Below are 18,116 nucleotides of genomic sequence, written 5' to 3' on the forward strand. Positions count from 1 at the left end.
TTCAAGGTTTTCTAAACGATTTCTAAAACATGTTGTTTCTGTTGCAGTTGGTGTCCAGCAACACCAACCAGCGCAACTGGCGCGGTATCCTGATCGCGCTGCTGGTGATCATGATGGTGCTGGCGCTGATAGTCACCTCTGTAGTGCTGCTGACGCCGCCTGATGAGGGTCCCAGAGTGAAGGGGACAAGACTCAAGCTGCAGGACATTCTGTCACACGACCTAACCGCGCTACGCCACAACGGCTCCTGGATATCAGGTAGGTCCTGAAGTCTCCAATACTAGTGTCATTTCCTAATTGACAACAGAAAATACTTTTACATAGTGTTTGTTTGAGGAGTTTGGACCGTTCTCCTAAAAGTGAAAGTGGTCTAAAATTTCTCAACTAGGGATATCAGGTGGGTTCTTTTTCAGTTTTAACGCCAGTTACAGTTTGTCATTAATAAAATTATGTTTAACCCTGCACTGCCAAGACACAAAAACAAGAAAAAATAGAAAAGAAAAACAACAAAACTCAAACTGAAGTTCACTGACTCCTGTGGTGTTCAATAAGCGACTGGCTGATTTTTTTGGTCGACCGTGTGCGCGGATAGACAACAACCCGTATGTTTAAGTGGTTTAAATATCTTCAAATTGTTGTGATTTTGCTGACGGTACAATCGGTCTCGCTAACCATCCTAAAGCCCAAGACTCTATAACCACTAGACTAAAATTATTTTAAAATCTCTAATACAAAATTAGCAATTAAAATACTATATAAAACTAGAAAAACATTGGAAAATAAACCTAACCTAAGGTTTTTAGCGAATTTCCCATATAGGGAATAAGCTATTACCGTAGTACTCATGGTAAGACCTGGACCCGGTATCGATTTATTTTTTCGTTTTGAGGTCCCTAGAGGCCAAAAACACCATCCGTTCAAATTCATATATATATATATATATATATTTATATATATATTTATATATATATATATATATATATATATATATGTGTCCGTTAGCACGATAACTCGAGCAAAAATCATCCGATTTTGATGAAATTTAGTACAAACGTGTAAACCTACATTTATTCGAACGAGTTCGCGAACCAGCATGATCGGACTATGGGAACGGGGGTTTATGGGGGGTTTTATGGGGTAAAAATAGGTTTTTCCCATTTTTGACCCTAAAAACACAAAATTTTACAATTTCTTTTCACACCATTTTGTAGAGCATAAAAAAACAAATAATTAAGTATATTGAAGCGTTATTGTGCGCCTAATGGTTACGGAGAAAATTCCAAAAAACTATAAATTTAAAATCCCTATGTTATTCTTATGGAGAAAAAGTCAACTGTTGTAGTTTGCTTGTTTATTAACATATTTTGATCGAATTTGGAAAATACATTAATTTCTTACTAACCTATTAACATAAAAAAACGACCGTTTTACCCTCCCTGTTGCAGCAAACCTAAGTACTCGTTTAACTAATTCTATTTAAATAGGGAATAAATATGATATTTTTAACCGACTTCTCCACTACCAACAAAAGGAGGAGGTTCTCAATTTGTTTGTGGCGATGTTTTTTTTTTTTATATATTAATTACTTGAGGATTTTTGATAAGCAAAACTGTTTGAAACAATCAAAGGTTCCACAGAACAATCATTATTTTTTTAAGGAGACATTTTAGTGTAAATCCTATCAGGCTAATGGAAATTCGCTTAGTCTGCAGGTTTGCTGCGGCGGGGGTATTGTCTGTATACCACAGTACTTTAAATAAAACCTGGTATATGTCTTTGAGCTTCAATTTCGGTGGTTTTAGATGGCCTATTTATTTTATAATTGTCTAGTTAATTATAAAAAAGACTAGCTGACCCGGCGAACTTCGTATCGCCTAAGTTATAGGTTTCCCCTAAGACAGACCGATGGAAAGAAAGTACCGTTACGTTTAATTTTCAAGATGATCTCGTTCGCATCGCTCAATCACGTCCTGGTTGAAGTTCGTTCGCTACGCTCACTCACCTTTGGGTTGGACCTCGTTCGCTACGCTCATTCACCTTTAGGTTGGAGCTCGTTCGCTGCGCTCACTTGCCTTCAGGTTAGCTCGTTCGCTACGCTAACTCGCCTCCAGGTTGAAGTTCGTTCGCTACGCTCACTCACCTTTGGGTTGGAGCTCGTTCGCTACGCTCACTCACCTTTAGGTTGGAGCTCGTTCGCTGCGCTCACTTGCCTTCAGGTTAGCTCGTTCGCTACGCTAACTCGCCTCCAGGTGCTACGCTCACTCACCTTTTGGTTGCAAATTAGCTGTTGTCATAAATGTAAAAGAAATAATAGTGCTGCACCCTGTTGGTAATCCTTGTAACTTTAATGCTATTGAACATCATAGAACAGAACCAACTTGTTTAATTGAAACAGCTGTTAAGATTCATTAATTCCATTTCTCATAAGGTTAACATGGGAAACTCCAGAGCCACTGGGGCGGAGCCCTTTTAAGAATTTCGAAACGGGAAATAGTTTACGTCCGATTCGCATACCTACAGAATTTACACACCAAATTTCATAACGATCGGTGAAGTCGTTCCGGAGGAGTTTGCAGACAAACACTGTGACACGAGAATTTTATATATTAGATTTACAAGTTGCCATCCTGAATATTATGAAATAATTATTGTGGTGGAAGATTTTTATTTCCTTTTATATGTTGATTGAGTGGAAAACCAATAATGACTGAGGTATTACACAATTCTCTCTTAACCTTTAACCATTCTTTAAGTTTTATAATACTCATACTCTAACTCAAACCTCTAACTATTTTTTCAGGAGAAGAGCTGATATTTAGCGATGACTCGGGGGGAATCAGCATCTTCAACGCCGCCAACCTTACTACCAGAGTCCTCATGACCAACCAGACCTTCGTGAGTATTACACAAACTAACTTACTCCGTAGCCTCTCTCATACTCTCTAAATATTACAATTTCTCATAATACCCTATTGTTAAAAAATAAAATAAATTCTATCTAAAAACAATTAATAAACAGTTTAAGAACCATTCGGTTAGAATTAAATCTTTATACTTTGTAAATTAAATGTCATTTGCCACAAATTCATTGCAAGATTACATAACATTTGAAACTTATTTATTCCATACAAGTAATTTGGGGTCAGTTCTTATTATAAGTAACGTCGAATGAGAAACCACATTTCTTGTATTTATGAGGTGTACATAGCTCAACAGTTCCTTGACAGCAAGGGTCTTCTTTCTTCTTGTGGTGTTTCCCTTTGAACTTTGTAGCCTCTTTGTCTGCTGAAGTCGTTTTATCTTTCAACGAAGATTTACTAAGTATACATATTCCTTTCTTTTTCCTTTCGGCTGTTGATTTTCCATTTTTCTCAACAAAGCCGCTGTGGTCTGACCCTAAGCACGCCTTGCAACAGGCTGATCTACAACATATAGCTTCGCAAAGGCACCTGCAGCACGGAGACAATTCGCATATTGTTTTGCATATTCCTTTCTTAAACATGGCTGGTTTTCTGCCATGGCAAGTGCACTCTCTTTTCTCTCCTGCCTTGTGTTTTCTCATCGTACCGTGTTTCGGACACTTCGGGTCTGTCTTGTGAGCGTCACTGAACCTCTGCAATGAACACCCGACATAATGCCCGTGATCAGGACAGTATGGATCGTGCTTCCCTTTTGGGCAAGAGCATATTCCGGGCATTTTAGATCTTTTCTTAGGACTAATTTTGTAAATTCCGTGTTCTCTACAGTAAGGGTCAAGCGCACTCGTGCTTGGACAAGTACACAAGTTCCCATAAGACCCAGGTATTTTTCTACCAGTTTTGTAGTACTCTCCATGATCAGGGCAGAAAGGATCTTTTACATCGCTTGCTGGACATGTACAGTTCTCCCCATAGTCTTCCGGTGCCTTTCGAGACGCTCCTGATCTTTTTCCATGTATGGGACACCAGGGGTCACAAGTGCACACAAGTCCGTCATATCTCTTTGGCCTCTTAGAACCATCGCCGCAGTAATTGCCGTGTTCAGGACAGTATGGATCTAAATTCCCTTCTGGACAAGTACAAGGGTCTCCAGTATGCCCAGGGTGGTGTTTCCGCTTGTACCTCCCATGTTGTGGACAGTACGGATCGCGTTCCTTTGACGAAGGACAGGAGCAGGGCTTATCATTGAAGGAAACACGTTTTGTTCCGTTAGTTTTATGACTTCCGTGTTCAGGACAATAAGGATCCATCACACCTTTAGATGGACAAGTACACGGCCCTTCATCATCTGCAGCTAAAAACGAAGGTCTCTCAGTCTTTGGCTCTTCTTCCCTCCCTTCTCTTTTAGCCGTCTCTCTGGCCTCTTCGTATCCATGCACCGGACACTCGGGGTCAGGATGGCGTTCGTCAGGACACATGCACTCTCCGTGAATAGGACATCTTGGACTTATACAGCGACACTCTCCATGTTTCGGACAAGTAGGTTCGTAGACTCCTTTGCAAAGACATTTTCCGTGCTCTGGACAAGTAACTTCTGGCTTCCTAGTGTTTTTACACCTACATTTCCCGTGTTTGACACACCTCGTGTGATACTTGTTCAAGTCTTTACAAGCGCATCTCCCGTGTTCAGGACATTTAGGATGTCTTCCTCTCGCCGGGCAGATGCACTTGCCGTGCCACGGACATCGCTGGTTTGGCCTCTTCACTCCGGTACACATACATCTACCGTGCCGAGGACAGTCTGGGTCTGACTTGTCGAAGTCTCCACATCCACATCTACCGTGTTTGCTGCACTTAGGGCTTGGTTTGCCATTGCTGCAACAGCATTTTCCATGCTCGGGACAGTTGTGAGCAGGATGTTTTTCTCCGCAAGTGCATTTACCGTGTTTGACACAATCACGGTCGTACTTGTCCAACGCTTTACACAGACACTTGCCATGTTCGGGACAGAACTTGTCCTGTTTGTCCTGTGTACAGATGCACTCCCCGTGATGTGGACATCTCCGGTCAATTTTATTGATGCACATACACTTACCATGCTTCGGACAGTCTAGGTCGGATTTGTCCTCTTCCCTGCAGATACACCGAGGCCTCCGAGCCACTGCTCTCTCACCGTCCCCTCGGTCTCTCTCTCTCCGTGACATGGGTCGTGCCTCCTCCACCATCGTCCTGTCCACCCTCCCTTCTCCTGATATCTCCAATATCATGTCCTTGAACAATGGACCGTCTTCCTCAGACATACTGGTGTATTATGTACTTGCAGACTAATGGGAATATTAAATCAAGCTATTTCATTTGTAAATATCCTTTGAGGCTCTTTGGGTATTTTACGATACCAACCTTGATTATATTCTTTGCAAGATGTTTTACTATTAAAAGCCAAATCTCAATTATTAGTCTTGAGTCTAGACTTTTAAGGAAAGCAAAACTTACTTATCTTTGTTTCCAGTGTTACTCCTGTTAGATCCTTAGTGCGGTTCTATGCAATGTTCTATTTGTAGTTAATATGCATGTAACAAAATTGTTTAGATCAAATTGTTTATTTTTAATTTTTATTATTTTTGTTTATTTTCTTCTTTTTGAATGTATGAAAACCTAACGTCTTAGTTTCTTCATAACCTGTAATTAAAGATTTCTGTAAATTTTTTGCACAACCAAGCCCCTTTTAGGTAGGTAGTTTCTATCAACTATAAAACACAATAAACTAGTATAGTATAATAATTTATTCTAAATAATGATCACAATTAAGTACTATTGTATAATTCAAATTTTGCCATTTTTTTGTTTAGACAATTCTTGTTAATTGATATTTTTTAATGGAAATCTTTTTATCAAACCCCATTTAAACCAATACCTTGTAAACAATATTGCATTTACCAAATGCACTCTAAATTATATATTATAAACAAAGCTATCTTTATTGAGCAGCAAAAACATCTTTCCTTCATTTCTACAAGATGGTTCATCTCTTTTTAGGGGAGGTTTTGTAGAATATAAATAATTAAAGTAGCATTAAAGATGGATCTACCCATTGTTTATCAGAAAACCTGAAGGTATTTATTTTTTTTTATTTATTGATAAAATTTGCCTCATTGTTGGGTGTCATAAAAACACATACCATTTAGTGAGCAAAAGGTAAAGGTGAGGTAAAGGTTTGATAATCGGTAATTTTTGAAATGTTATTCATGAGGTTTTGAATGTTTGGGCTATAGTTGTATGCCCCACAATTTAATGTTGAACTTATAATGGCAAATCATTTTACTATGTGCATTGTCGGTGCCTTAAAACAATGATTGAAAATGTTGTTTCATTCTTTTTAACAGTACTTAACATAGTTCACACAATTTTATAGAAATCTATTTTACCAAATAAGGTCAAGAATCGAAAATAATTTTAAACTGTTTTCAAATTATTATTTAATGTACAATAATTTATACTGACATTACGTTACACTTGTATCCGTTGTTTTTATTATTTTATTTTGTTTTGTTGAGTGCTATCATATTTTTAACTAAACAGTTAAATACAATCTTCTGATTTAATAAAAATCGTTTTGCATCAGGCTCCGACACCTCTATCACGAATGCCTTCTATATCTATCATGTGTGTTGTTCATCATGCATGCTAAATTATCTCGAATACACTTCCTCAGCCTTGGATCAATGTACAGGTTCAACACTCCATTGCATCTGTTGGTTTTGACAGTCAAAGTCCCTGTTAGGTTTGCTCCTTTCATTTTCTGAGCTGGAGCCTGTGGTTTGATTGGTTTTCTGCTCACCAGTCCTTCAACTACAATGTCAAGTTGAGGAGATTCCGGCATTCGGCCACTTTTAGTTCTTCTTCTCCCAGACCCAGAGCCATCATCTACATATCTTATCAGCCGTTCGCCCTTTTGTGACTGGCTGATCTCACAGTTACTTCCGTCTCGGCAGAATGCAGATGTTATTTCTTCAGTTACAGTTTCTTTTTCAGGATCAATTCTGGTTATTTTTATACAGCCACAAGGGTATTTCTTGGTCGTTTTTAAACCACTTGGTGATCTCTCAATGACGACGCCATCATGAGATGAAAGCTGATGTTTCGGATCTCGAAAACTTGTGACATCAAGATCCGAACCTTGCTCTGACTTCCCAGACTTTTTGGACTTGGTATCAAATGATCTGCTTTTGCTTTTACTACGCTTTTCGTCATCTTCGTCATAGGATTTTCGCGACTTTTTGGACTTTGTGTCATCTGATCTGCTTTTTCGCTTACTACTTTTTTTGTCTTCTTCATCTTCGTTGTAGGTTTTCCAAGACTTAATTGATTTTGAATCATCTGGTCTGCTTTTGTGCTTATGGTCATAGTAATCTTCTTCGTCTGCATACCTTACATTTCCATCGAAAGGATTTCTATTCAACTCAGTTTTCTTATTAACAAAAATCAAAATCCCCTTGGGCCCCAGAGCTCCTAGAGCGTGTAGCTTTTCACTCTCGGCCATTTTCACGCTCTTCATATCACTGCGAACACTTTGATCACTGGGCTCACTTTTCTTGCCAACACTATATTTATCACCCTGATAAGATTGAGTATTTTCTGGGGAAAAAAATACATTATAGGTCGTGTTTGGAAGTTTACCCACGTAAACCATGGTTTCAGGCACAACTTGTTTGTGCTTGTTCTGTTTAGTTCTTTTTGCTATAAAAGGAACTTCTTTGCATACATCCAAACCAGTCTGAGAGTCTTTTATGATTAGTGGCTCACTAAAACTTAAAATAGTTCCAATTACGTTACTGTCCTTGAGTGTATTCTTTTTTAGTGAAAGTTTCTTGTAACTTTTTGTTTTTGTTTTGCGTTTTTTTGTTCCGCTTTGGCTCTTTTTTCTCTCTAAGTTTAAGGGCGTTCGATGTACAATATGGCTAGGATATGCTAGAACCGCCGTAGAAACATTGTTATCGTCATTACCGGTACCTCTAAATGGATGACCTGTATTTAACATAAGTTCTTCAGGAGTTTCAAAATTTAATTTTTCGTCTCTATCAAATGATTCTCTCAGATTTTTTTCTGTTTTTTGTGTACTTCTATCTCTCTTAGTTTTTGAAAATTCACTTTGTTGTAGGTTGCTTGTATGAAATTTATCCAAATCATCTTTATCCCCCTTTACAGTTACTTCTTCAAATGCTACTGTATTTTCAGAGGGATCAGTCTTTCCATGGTGTTTGATCTCATGTTGAAATGTGTGGCTAGTTTCTTCCTCCGGCATCCTAGTTGGAAAAGAAACTACACCAGAATAGTCATTAGATGCTTTTATGGCTTCCATAATGATTCTGTGTGTTGCAGGGTCAATGAATATGGGTTTATTTTTAGCATTGTATTCAGTTGGGACTTCCCTGTCATGTATTGGGTTATAAGTGTACCTTTGAGATGAGGTCGGTCGATTACTAGTATTCTGATTAGGACCATTTTTTGCATTTTCATCATCGATGAGGTTAAACGCTAAGGGCTTGTTTGCGTATGGAGAATCTACTGCATTAGTACCGGTATTAGTAGGATTACTCTGGTGCATTGGGACTGTAATTTCATTGGAGGAAGGTAGCAATAGCTGATTACCATTCTCAATAGAATATCCACTATTAAAGTCATGTAATCTTATTTCACGTTCAGACATCACATTTTCTTTATGGAAGACTCCACCTACAGGTTTGGGTGGAAGAACATCTGTAAATTGCTTGCTTAGTTCTTCTTCTGGTACAACCACAATCTCTTGTATTATATATTTCTTTGAAGGTCTTGAAAAGCTCCCTTGAATGCTGTTTTTTGGTGTATGAAGTTTCACCGAAGGCTTTCCCCAAGAGCTAACTGGCGATGGTTTTGGAATAGATGATCTTAGTAAAGAGAGTCTGGATTTTTTAATGGCTATTTTACTTCCTATAACTTCTGGTTTCTTCTTAGATGATTGTTTGCTGACACTTTTATCCAGTGGATTTATTCTAGCGCTTGATTTAGATGCCACTTTTGATATAGTGTCCATTTCGATTTGATTATCTCTGCCTCGAACGCCAGGTTTTTGTAATAGAGCTGACAGTGTCTCCATGTCCAATGTAGTTGCATTAACTAATGGTTTTGTAAAATTACTGCCATGAGATCTAGAGATCGCAGCAGTGGCTTCAACATCATCTCCGTTAGTTTGAGAATGAGATTTTTTTCCTGTTTGCGATTCCCCCTGATATGTTTGAATATTTTCTGGAACAGATATGACTATCGTTCTCTCACCAACTCTTGAGTTGCCAAGTAACTCCTCCGTTTTTGTACCTCCATTGCTTTCATTTATCAAAGTTCCTTGAACATTATGTGGATCTATATGCATTGGCGATTCCCTATTTTCACCCTCAAAAGAAGCACCATTGATCTTTGAACCTTTCGTAAATAAACTACGCCCTCCGTTACCCACACGAAATACATTAGTGTCTTTTTGTATTTTTAAATAACTTTGTTCACTGGATGATATTTCTGGTGTAGTCCCATAGACCGCGTCATATAATGCAAACTCTACTTGTTTTACTGGCGTAACCGAATTACCGACTATCCGAATATTGCCTTTCGCTCCCGCAGGTATTGCAATACAAACATCATGGTCTCTATACTTATTAGTGCCTTTTGTGACGCGTCTTCGGCTGGGTTTAGGCTTTGTCTCCTCCTCACTCTCCGTGGAAGTGGAACTGTTAGGGTCGTAAGTCGTACTACTCTTATCCGGTACAAAGCTTCCACATGTTTTGTCATTCAATTTCTTTGGTGTGTCGACACCAGCTGTGTACGTTTGTAATTCGATATTTGCTCGTTCGAAAGATGATTGCTCAAAAGGTTTGTCGCTCACCTTAACAGATAAAGTGTTTTCACTTATCTGACCATTATGAATTTGCTCAGGTGATTTGTTGGATTTCTTATTCATTTTTTAAACTTCTTCTTCATTTCATTGTAGTGTTTGAATAACTTCTTTGCCTAATAAGATTGTTTTTTTTACATCCTCTAAAACGATATTTTCCTAATTGCATGTCAATAAAATGGGTTCCTTTTTCATAATTTACATTTATTTGGCCTCAGAGTCTTGAAAATTGGTATTTATAACCCTTGAAAAGTTTCTTCTCTAGTTTCTTTTTCAGAGTGTTCTCTGTAAATAAAGAAATTCATATATCTCACTACCCACTTTAATTACTCGTTAAACTAACACCACTCAATTGCTAATCATATTTTTTTAGGTAAAATATTTCTATAAAAATACATACATGAATTTGTTTTACAGCAACACAGTTTTAATATAGGTAACAAATATTTACTAAAAATAATTTGTAAACAAACATGAGGCTTGTGATCCAGGCGCTTTCGATATCCAGTAAAGATTACTATTTTACTTTTAGATACTGATGTTCTATCAATATTGGTTGTTAAAGATTACCTAATATTCTCAACAGCTCAATTATTGATTTAATCATTGAAAGTATTTAACTAATTTTACATTTTAAAGATTAAGCCTATTCTAAAAAAAATATTATTTTTAAGTAGGTATTTTCGTTTTGGTTATAGTCGTTAATTAAAGATTCAGTTAACATAATTGTTAAATTAAAATATATGTATCCTCAAAACAGATGTTTTTCAACATTTAGACAAATTGGAGAAAAATTTTGGTGGACGTACAACAACGTTACAGAGAGGTTGAATGTAAAACACCACTAAACACAGCGGTATTATTAATGAGGCTTCCGGATTGTCTACTTTACCTGTGTTCTGTCCATTTCAGAGAAATATTTAACAAGCGAACTGGAAATGAGATGAGAAATCTCTTTGATCTCTCGCGATTCATTCCCGTGATACCTAATGTGCAATCGGTGTATTACGGATTGAAAATATAAGGAAAAACATATTAAACGGTTCCAGTAAACATTGCGTTGTCCTATAGGTGATATTAAATAATATAATTATTCTTTCCCTTTTACAATGAGCACAATTACAATGAGGATACAGATAATCATCACATAGGCTTCTTTTGTTCTAAATTGATGGTATATTATCACTACATTTTCATATTATTGTATTCTTTAATTTTTTAACTTGTAAATTTAGTTTCTTATCAACAGCTTATTTATAGGAAAGTTAATGCAATCTGGAAACTTCTGTTTGTCCCCTAGTATCATAGCCATAAACATACTAAAAACTTTCCCTTAAATAAGAGCTTGACATGATCCTGCACTCAAATGTTAAAGGACGTGGCAAACGGATGTCAAAAATAGCATCAAATTTTACTACAGTATGAGAATTTTAGTAGGGCTATATCCAAACTGTATTTTTAAGTCGTTTACCCATTTAACAATACTACTTTGACTTGCTTAGTAGGTACCTACTTAGCAGTTAGCACAAATTACTATAACAGATCCCGTTATACAAGTGCATATTTTTCATGGAGTGTGTAGTAAAAAATAACTGTTAAATGAATAGACATCAATCAAGGACCAAGCTTATCATAAGGAGTAATCCATCAAAACGCTCCCTGTTGAAATGATCTTGGAAATGAGCTGAGGAATGTATACCACAAGCATATACAACACCTTTTTTATTTTTATTTTTTATTTCAATTCTTATGGTTTGAGACTTTTTGAAGTAGCTAGAGTAGATATTTAGGATAATTTACAAGCCACAGGCTGAATTATGTTATGCAAATGCAATTGTATTCCTTTAAGAAATTACAAATAAAGATAATCTTTTTAATAAAATAAAGAGAATGTTAAAAAATCAGCAGTCAAGCTTCACTGTCTTAATTTCACTTGAAGTTAATAGTTTGATTTAGCTTGTGATTCTTTTTGGGCTAATGTGATCTTATTCAACTTGAATTAAAATTAAAGAGATTCTTCTAACTAAAACTAACTAAAAGCTTTCAGACTATTAGATCAAATATATATTTATAAAATGCATACCTAATACTGTTAAGTATTATTTAATTTTTTTTATTTAACTTAGTGGCCCCTCTCAATAGACCAATGTCAAATTCAGAAAGATATTTCTAAGAATGATCAGCAAAATTTTGTTTGTTTAAGAAATCTATATAAATAAAATTAGAGTTTTGTCTGTACATTGCTTAGAATAATGAACTTTATGGTTATTTTTACATTTCATAGGTCAGAGAAACCGAATCAAACCTTATCTCAATTTCTGTCTGTCTGTCTGTCTGTCTGTCTGTCTGTCTATCTGTCATTCTCTTGGTAACGCTAAAATACGCACTTTATTACAACTACTCCTCAATAACTATAGCACTGTCCCGCCTGAAACTTATTTTCCAAATACTATACATATATGAGATGGTTTTAGACGTATTTCATCGAATATGAGACAGTTAGATATTTAACAGTAAACCCTTGAAAATCAAGTTTTTGTCGATTTTTGACGTGGAATTTCTGGAAGCCCATGTTAACCTTATGAGAAATGAAATTATTGAATCTTAACAGCTGTTTCAATTAAACAAGTTGGTTCTGTTCTGTGATGTTCAATAGCATTAAAGTTACAAGGATTACCAACAGGGTGCAGCACTAGCACTATTATTTCTTTTACATTTATGACAACAGCTAATTTGCAACCTGGAGGCGAGTGAGCGTAGCGAACGAGCTAACCTGAAGGCAAGTGAGCGTAGCGAACGAGCTAACCTGAAGGAAAGTGAGCGCAGCGAACGAGCTCCAACATACAGGTGAGTGAGCGTAGCGAACGAACTTCAACCAGGACGTGATTGAGCCATGCAAACGAGATCAGATAGTAAAAATAAAAGTAAGCCTACCGTTATAGGATCGACCGGCAGACACAGAGGTAATTTAACCTTTTATTGATTGTCATACCGATCCGGAACAACAAAAAACAACATAAAATGAAGCTATGTATAATAGTTTGGCCAGCATATCTTAAAATATGCAAACCAACTGCTGTTCGTTATATAAGAAGGTTTCAACTGAATATTATAAGATCCCCGTGCGTAGAACGGGTACACAGCTAGTAGAATCTACTATTTTGGAGGTTTGAATATAAAATATAGATACAACTAAGTTGTTTACGTGTTAACAAAACATTCATAAAAACCAATAACCATAATTTTTACCCAAGAAGAACACTGTAAAATGGTATTTATAATTTTCTTAGTATCAACTTGACCTTGTCGATAAGTTCTCAAACTTGGCAAGGCCAGGCCATTATAATGATATGAATCATTTAAGTTTGAGTTTGAAAGCATATTTATTACTAAAACCCCTTTGCTATTAATTCTACTGTAGAAATTTTATTGCTTTGTTCCAATTGTAGCCAGTTTTGGCAGAGAAAAATAAGTTCATGAAGTTTAAGTGGGGCACCAATAAAGTACCTATACAACTATAAAATGTTATTTTCTTTCTTAAACTGTTAAACATCAATTCATTAAAACATCAACTGATCAAGAAGGTCTTACTGTAAACAATATCATCTTTCTTTCCACCTAAAAACTTTACACAAATTAAAATATTATAACAACTCAAACAGAAAATAGTGACATAATCAGAGCTTCATCCAACACTCAACATAACAGTGTTCCCATTGAGGAAAATTTTATTTAATATAAATGGGATATCTACAATATATACTTCAGTAAAGGCTTAACGCAAACTTATTCAATCATTACCACCACATTATTCTATAAATAAAGATTTCAAAATACAGCCATTTAAATGATTTTACTTTGCATTTTAAATGATCCTGAACATGCAGACACAAACTAATTTCACAGACTGTTAGCCCAAGCTGTGAAGTTTCTAAACGTTACTCTGATGGAATCAAGTATTTGAATGATTTTATCATGAACGTCACCGTAGGTGTCTCTGATATCGTCTATAAAATCACTCCACTCGTCTTCCTCATATAGGACACATATTCTATCAGCGAGTTTAGAATAGTCCACTTCCTTTGTGGAATCTTCATTGATATCAGTATTAGCATTAGGAGAAGGATTTTCGTCATCAGAATTGTCAGATGGTCCATTTATTATTTCATAATCCTCCTCAGTAGTCTCTTCCATGTTACAAATCTCCCATTCTTCTATGTCAGAGTCAAGAGATGAGCTTTTATCGTCCATTTCTAGGTAGAATTGTGTTTTTTCTTCAAATTATTGAACTGAAGATTTTGAATTGAGTTTCCAAAGAAACGTGTTTGATGTTAACTATGATTTTGAAATCTCACATACATGAAAGTTCATCTTATCTACCGGTACCAGTATTTTCTACAATAAAATTTTTAAGTGTACAATTTTTTTATAAAATCTCTTATGACCATTGTGTACTGTACCTAATTTTTTTCAAAAGTTTATTTTATATGGTCATCTTTTTTGCAATGTTTAGTTAAGTTTTTATTGTATTTTTCATTTTATGGCTTTCAAAGAATTAAGATCTTAGAGAGTATGAGGTTTTTAAAGCCTCATTTTGAAATCTCACAATGCTCTACTTTACAAGATTACGTAAGCTATGTAGGATATCAACAAATATCAACCGTTATAAATTTGTTATCTTCAACACTTAAAAATGCAAAGAGTTGATAACATAATATTTTATTTATTGACAACATGCTTTTAAAATGAAAAGGTTGACACAGAGTCATCACAATGTTTCAATTTAACCACATTCAAACATTAACACCAATTTAGTAGAATTTATCACCAATATAGTAAGGAGTTATCTTGACTGGGCCGTCATAGTTAAAGTCAACGTTGTTTTCTTTGCTAATGTTGAAGCAAGAGTTGAACCAAGGCTCCTTCATCTTGTGGTCTGTTATCTGCAGGTGGTACCGCCTTCTAGAGGTCAAAGTTGTCGCTGACTTCGGCATTGTCACCATACGATACTTGGTAGGATCATGGCCATCTTTTGGTCTTTCTTTGCCTCTATTTTTATCAAAGTCTTCCTCCTCATCCTGTCTCCCTTGCCGAGTTTTACCTCGATCTTTGTTTTCACCTTTTTGATTTCTGTCTTCTTCATGAGATTTGTCTCTTGCTTCCCTTGCTCCTTTATCTTTATAGTTTTTCTTATCACGATCCTTGCTATCAGATCTATGTCCATGTTTATTTTTTCCATCTTTATCTCCTTCATCATAGCTTGTTGTTGATCTTGTACCTCTACTATCATGTTTTTTCTTTGCATATTCTTTATCTCCTGCCCTCACATCTTGTTTGGAGATTTTACCATCAGACCAATCATGATAGCTTTCCCTGGATTTTGTCTTTGTCCCATGTTTTCTCCCATCATCGCCATATTCTGTTCTTGTTCCCCGTTTACTTTTTCCATCATCATGTTCCTGATCTCTGATTCTCCTCCATTTACTGGCATTGCTTTCATAAGAATCGTCATCTTTAGTACCAGGCATTCTTCCTCCTTGGGATTCCTTTCCTCCATATTTTTGTGGTGCATAATCAATTGATTGACCACTTTTTATAGACTTATCTATATTTTTTAGTGGTGGTTTATCGTAGATATATTCTCTCCTGATATCATCATATGAGGATCCATCACTTAGCCTCCTGCCATCTTTTGCATCATAATCTCTGTACTTCCCTTTCCTCCCATCTCCCTTTCTAAAATCTCCATCCTCAAGGCCTTCGTCCCATTCATCCAACATAATTAAAACTTTAACTCTTGATGATGGGTGAGCTTTCATTTCTTCTAAGTCCTTTGAAAATGGAGTACTATGATCTGTGGGCGTGAAAGCAACTGCCATAGCAGTAACCGCTTCATTGGCATTTGCTATTGAACCCATCAAAGTTTTGTTAATAGGCGTTTTGCCACCCATTATAGAAGCTTTTGCATAAAGAGAACCAGTAGTTCCTACATTTTGTTTCTTTATTAGGTTATCAATTGTGCATCTTCCTTTTTCCTCATCCCTTACGTCATATCCTTTACACTCGTAATTCTTACATCCTTTGATTTCATAGTAACTTTCTCCTTTTTCAGTTTGTCCTGCAATTTTTGTTTTAGGGTACAAACAAGTTTTCCCCTCAGTACCACTATCTGGTCGTTGTTCTTTCTCCATTACTTTCTGCGACTTTTTACTTCTGAGTTCAACCATGTGGTGTCTATCACTATCTGGTACTTCAGTATTGAACAAACCCGGATTCCTATTGGCATTTCCATTACTAGACATCAATACTAGTTCTTCCATTTGGTCTCCATAAATTATTGATTTCCTTTGGGAAGTCAAGTCATCGACGGCTCTCTCTTGGTGTAAAGAAGTCCTTAAATTTTGATTGTTTTTCCGAAAGTATGACTCAAAGGGGTCTGTTTTCTCCCCAGGCAAGGTCACCTCGCCTGTGCTCGCAGTGTTGACGATTGTTGCTCGTCTTTGCCTCAGTGGGAACTCTAGATTCTGATGTTCCTCAGCACCCGGCAGTTGCACGAGCATGATCGGCGGCTCATCTCTCCGGACACTATGACGCAGGATATTATCCAACCTTTCTGGATCACTTTCTTCTTGAGTTAAATATCTCTCATTTTCGTTACTCATCTCAATGTTATATCAAATTGAATAATGATTTTTGGAAAGAAATATATTGAATATTAAAAGAAACGGAAAACCATTATGATATCTTCTGATATATTTCATTCAAACGATGCAACTGACACCTACAAAAATGCTAACTTTAGATTTCCAGTTTTCTTCCAATAGTAAGTTATATAATTTACCCTATCCGTTTTGATTGCATGAGAGTAACTAAAGGGTGGTAGGACTTATAGTAAATATAAAACAAGTATTTATAAATATATCAATGTCTGGCTATTCACTGACAAACCATATCACTATATTTTTTAAGATTGAACTACTTAATTCCAAAACCTTAGGTACCTTCAACAGATAAAAGTTTAACATACTCTGCAATGAGACAAAGCGGTAAAAGAGAAAACAACAAATTTATTGATTTCAATTTATTATTCATTCCCTGGTTACCAATGTTTGTGTTATCTGTCGATGTTGCAGCCTCTAGGCTATAATAGTTTGGTTAAGAAAAAAGTGTAATCAAAAAGTTTGCTTACCTAAGGGAGTAGTAGGGTATGTTTTTATATGTTGCCAATGTTACAATTAATTATTTCACATTCTTTGGTAACGTATCTGTATTAGATTTTTCCTGAAATAATACAATTTGTTTTTACAAAATTTAAAAATACAGTTAATACGTCAATAAAACTTTATAGTTTCTAACATCACGTAAAACTTAGTAGTTTCTAACATCGCGTAAAACTTTGTAGTTTCTAAATTGATTGAAACCAAAAACTTTCTATGAATGCGATTTTTTTAGATCTAATTTTGTTGTCCTTAAAGAGATAGGTAGCAATTTTAAATTTTAAAATTATGAAACCCATCGTTTTGCAACATATAGGCCTACTAGCTACAATTATAAATAAGTGAAATAGCTAGTCACCTCATTATCATTGAACACAGAAAATTGAAAGTAGATTATCAATGGTAAAAACTAACCAATCATATTTTAACTTCATCATTTCATTAATCTGTGTGCACTATTTTTAAATTTTGTAAACAAAAAAATTAAATGATCACATTATGTACGGAAAAACATTTCTGTGAAGCGATTCAGAGAATACAAATCTCTAGTCAATTTTATATCTACAACTAAGTTTGTTCCATTTAGAAATTGACTTCTTATTATAAAAGCCACTTTGGGGGTTAGTAACCAATGTACTGGGTAGAGTTAGAGCACTTTCACTTTCCCAACAAACTACTACCAAGAAAACTTCAATTTACCAATCATAGTAATGCGATCTTGTACCATTAAATACTTGAGAATGCAGTATATTGTATACTTACAGGGTTTACTCCAAATTTATCACAAAACATGAAAGTGTAGAGTTTGATGTTGTTGTGTTTACTTTGAATTTGAAATTAACTAAGCTGTTTGCTTACCATATGATAATAGATTGCCTTTATTATGTTAAAACCCCTTAATGGATACATCTGAATGTTTTTTTTAACATATGTTTGCATAACAATTTTAGTTTTAAGTGTTTGCTACCTTCTTATATGTAAACAAATATATATAATATAATTTGAGATTAGTTCTTATCCAATAGTCAATGCTTAACGACCTTAAACTCTTTCATGAAT

At 35.7% G+C, this 18,116-nt stretch overlaps 2 protein-coding genes across 6 annotated transcripts in view; one reads left to right on the plus strand and one right to left on the minus strand.

The window, feature by feature from the left end:
• The window catches only part of LOC129005399 (inactive dipeptidyl peptidase 10-like), a gene marked incomplete at its 5' end in the record, with an annotated part of 61,031 nt that overhangs the window by 26,983 nt on the left and 15,932 nt on the right, over positions 1–18,116 (plus strand). The window contains 2 exons of the mRNA XM_054434273.1: positions 48–258; positions 2,801–2,895. Of these exons, the coding sequence (XP_054290248.1) occupies positions 48–258; positions 2,801–2,895 (306 nt within the window). The remainder of the gene's footprint in view (positions 1–47; positions 259–2,800; positions 2,896–18,116) is intronic.
• Positions 3,041–17,903, minus strand: LOC129005398 (integrin beta-like protein 1). 5 transcript variants are annotated; one of them, XR_008491821.1, is made up of 3 exons: positions 17,820–17,903; positions 17,030–17,121; positions 9,963–10,125 (listed from the first exon to the last, which is right to left on the minus strand). XR_008491821.1 is itself a non-coding variant. In XM_054434271.1 (3 exons), the coding sequence occupies exon 3, from the start codon at positions 16,500–16,502 to the stop codon at positions 14,652–14,654; it is 1,851 nt and encodes a 616-aa protein (XP_054290246.1). In that variant the 5' UTR covers positions 16,503–16,621; positions 17,030–17,121; positions 17,820–17,903; the 3' UTR covers positions 14,312–14,651. The 5 variants fall into 5 exon arrangements, 4 of the variants coding, with proteins under 4 accessions (XP_054290244.1, XP_054290245.1, XP_054290246.1 ...); XM_054434271.1 differs by lacking the exon at positions 9,963–10,125 and adding an exon at positions 14,312–16,621; XM_054434269.1 differs by lacking the exons at positions 9,963–10,125; positions 17,030–17,121 and adding an exon at positions 3,041–5,597 and having other exon boundaries at positions 17,820–17,899.

Source organism: Macrosteles quadrilineatus, unplaced genomic scaffold (assembly GCF_028750875.1).
Source record: "Macrosteles quadrilineatus isolate MER2022 unplaced genomic scaffold, UCM_ALF_1.0 Scaffold_21__1_contigs__length_2333173, whole genome shotgun sequence".
In the NCBI taxonomy this organism is placed as follows: Eukaryota; Metazoa; Arthropoda; class Insecta; order Hemiptera; family Cicadellidae; genus Macrosteles; species Macrosteles quadrilineatus.

Coding starts and splice junctions, on each gene's coding strand:
- LOC129005398 (XM_054434269.1), bottom strand. CDS start 5,218: ATGTCTGAGGAAGACGGTCCATTGTTCAAGGACATGATATTGGAGATA.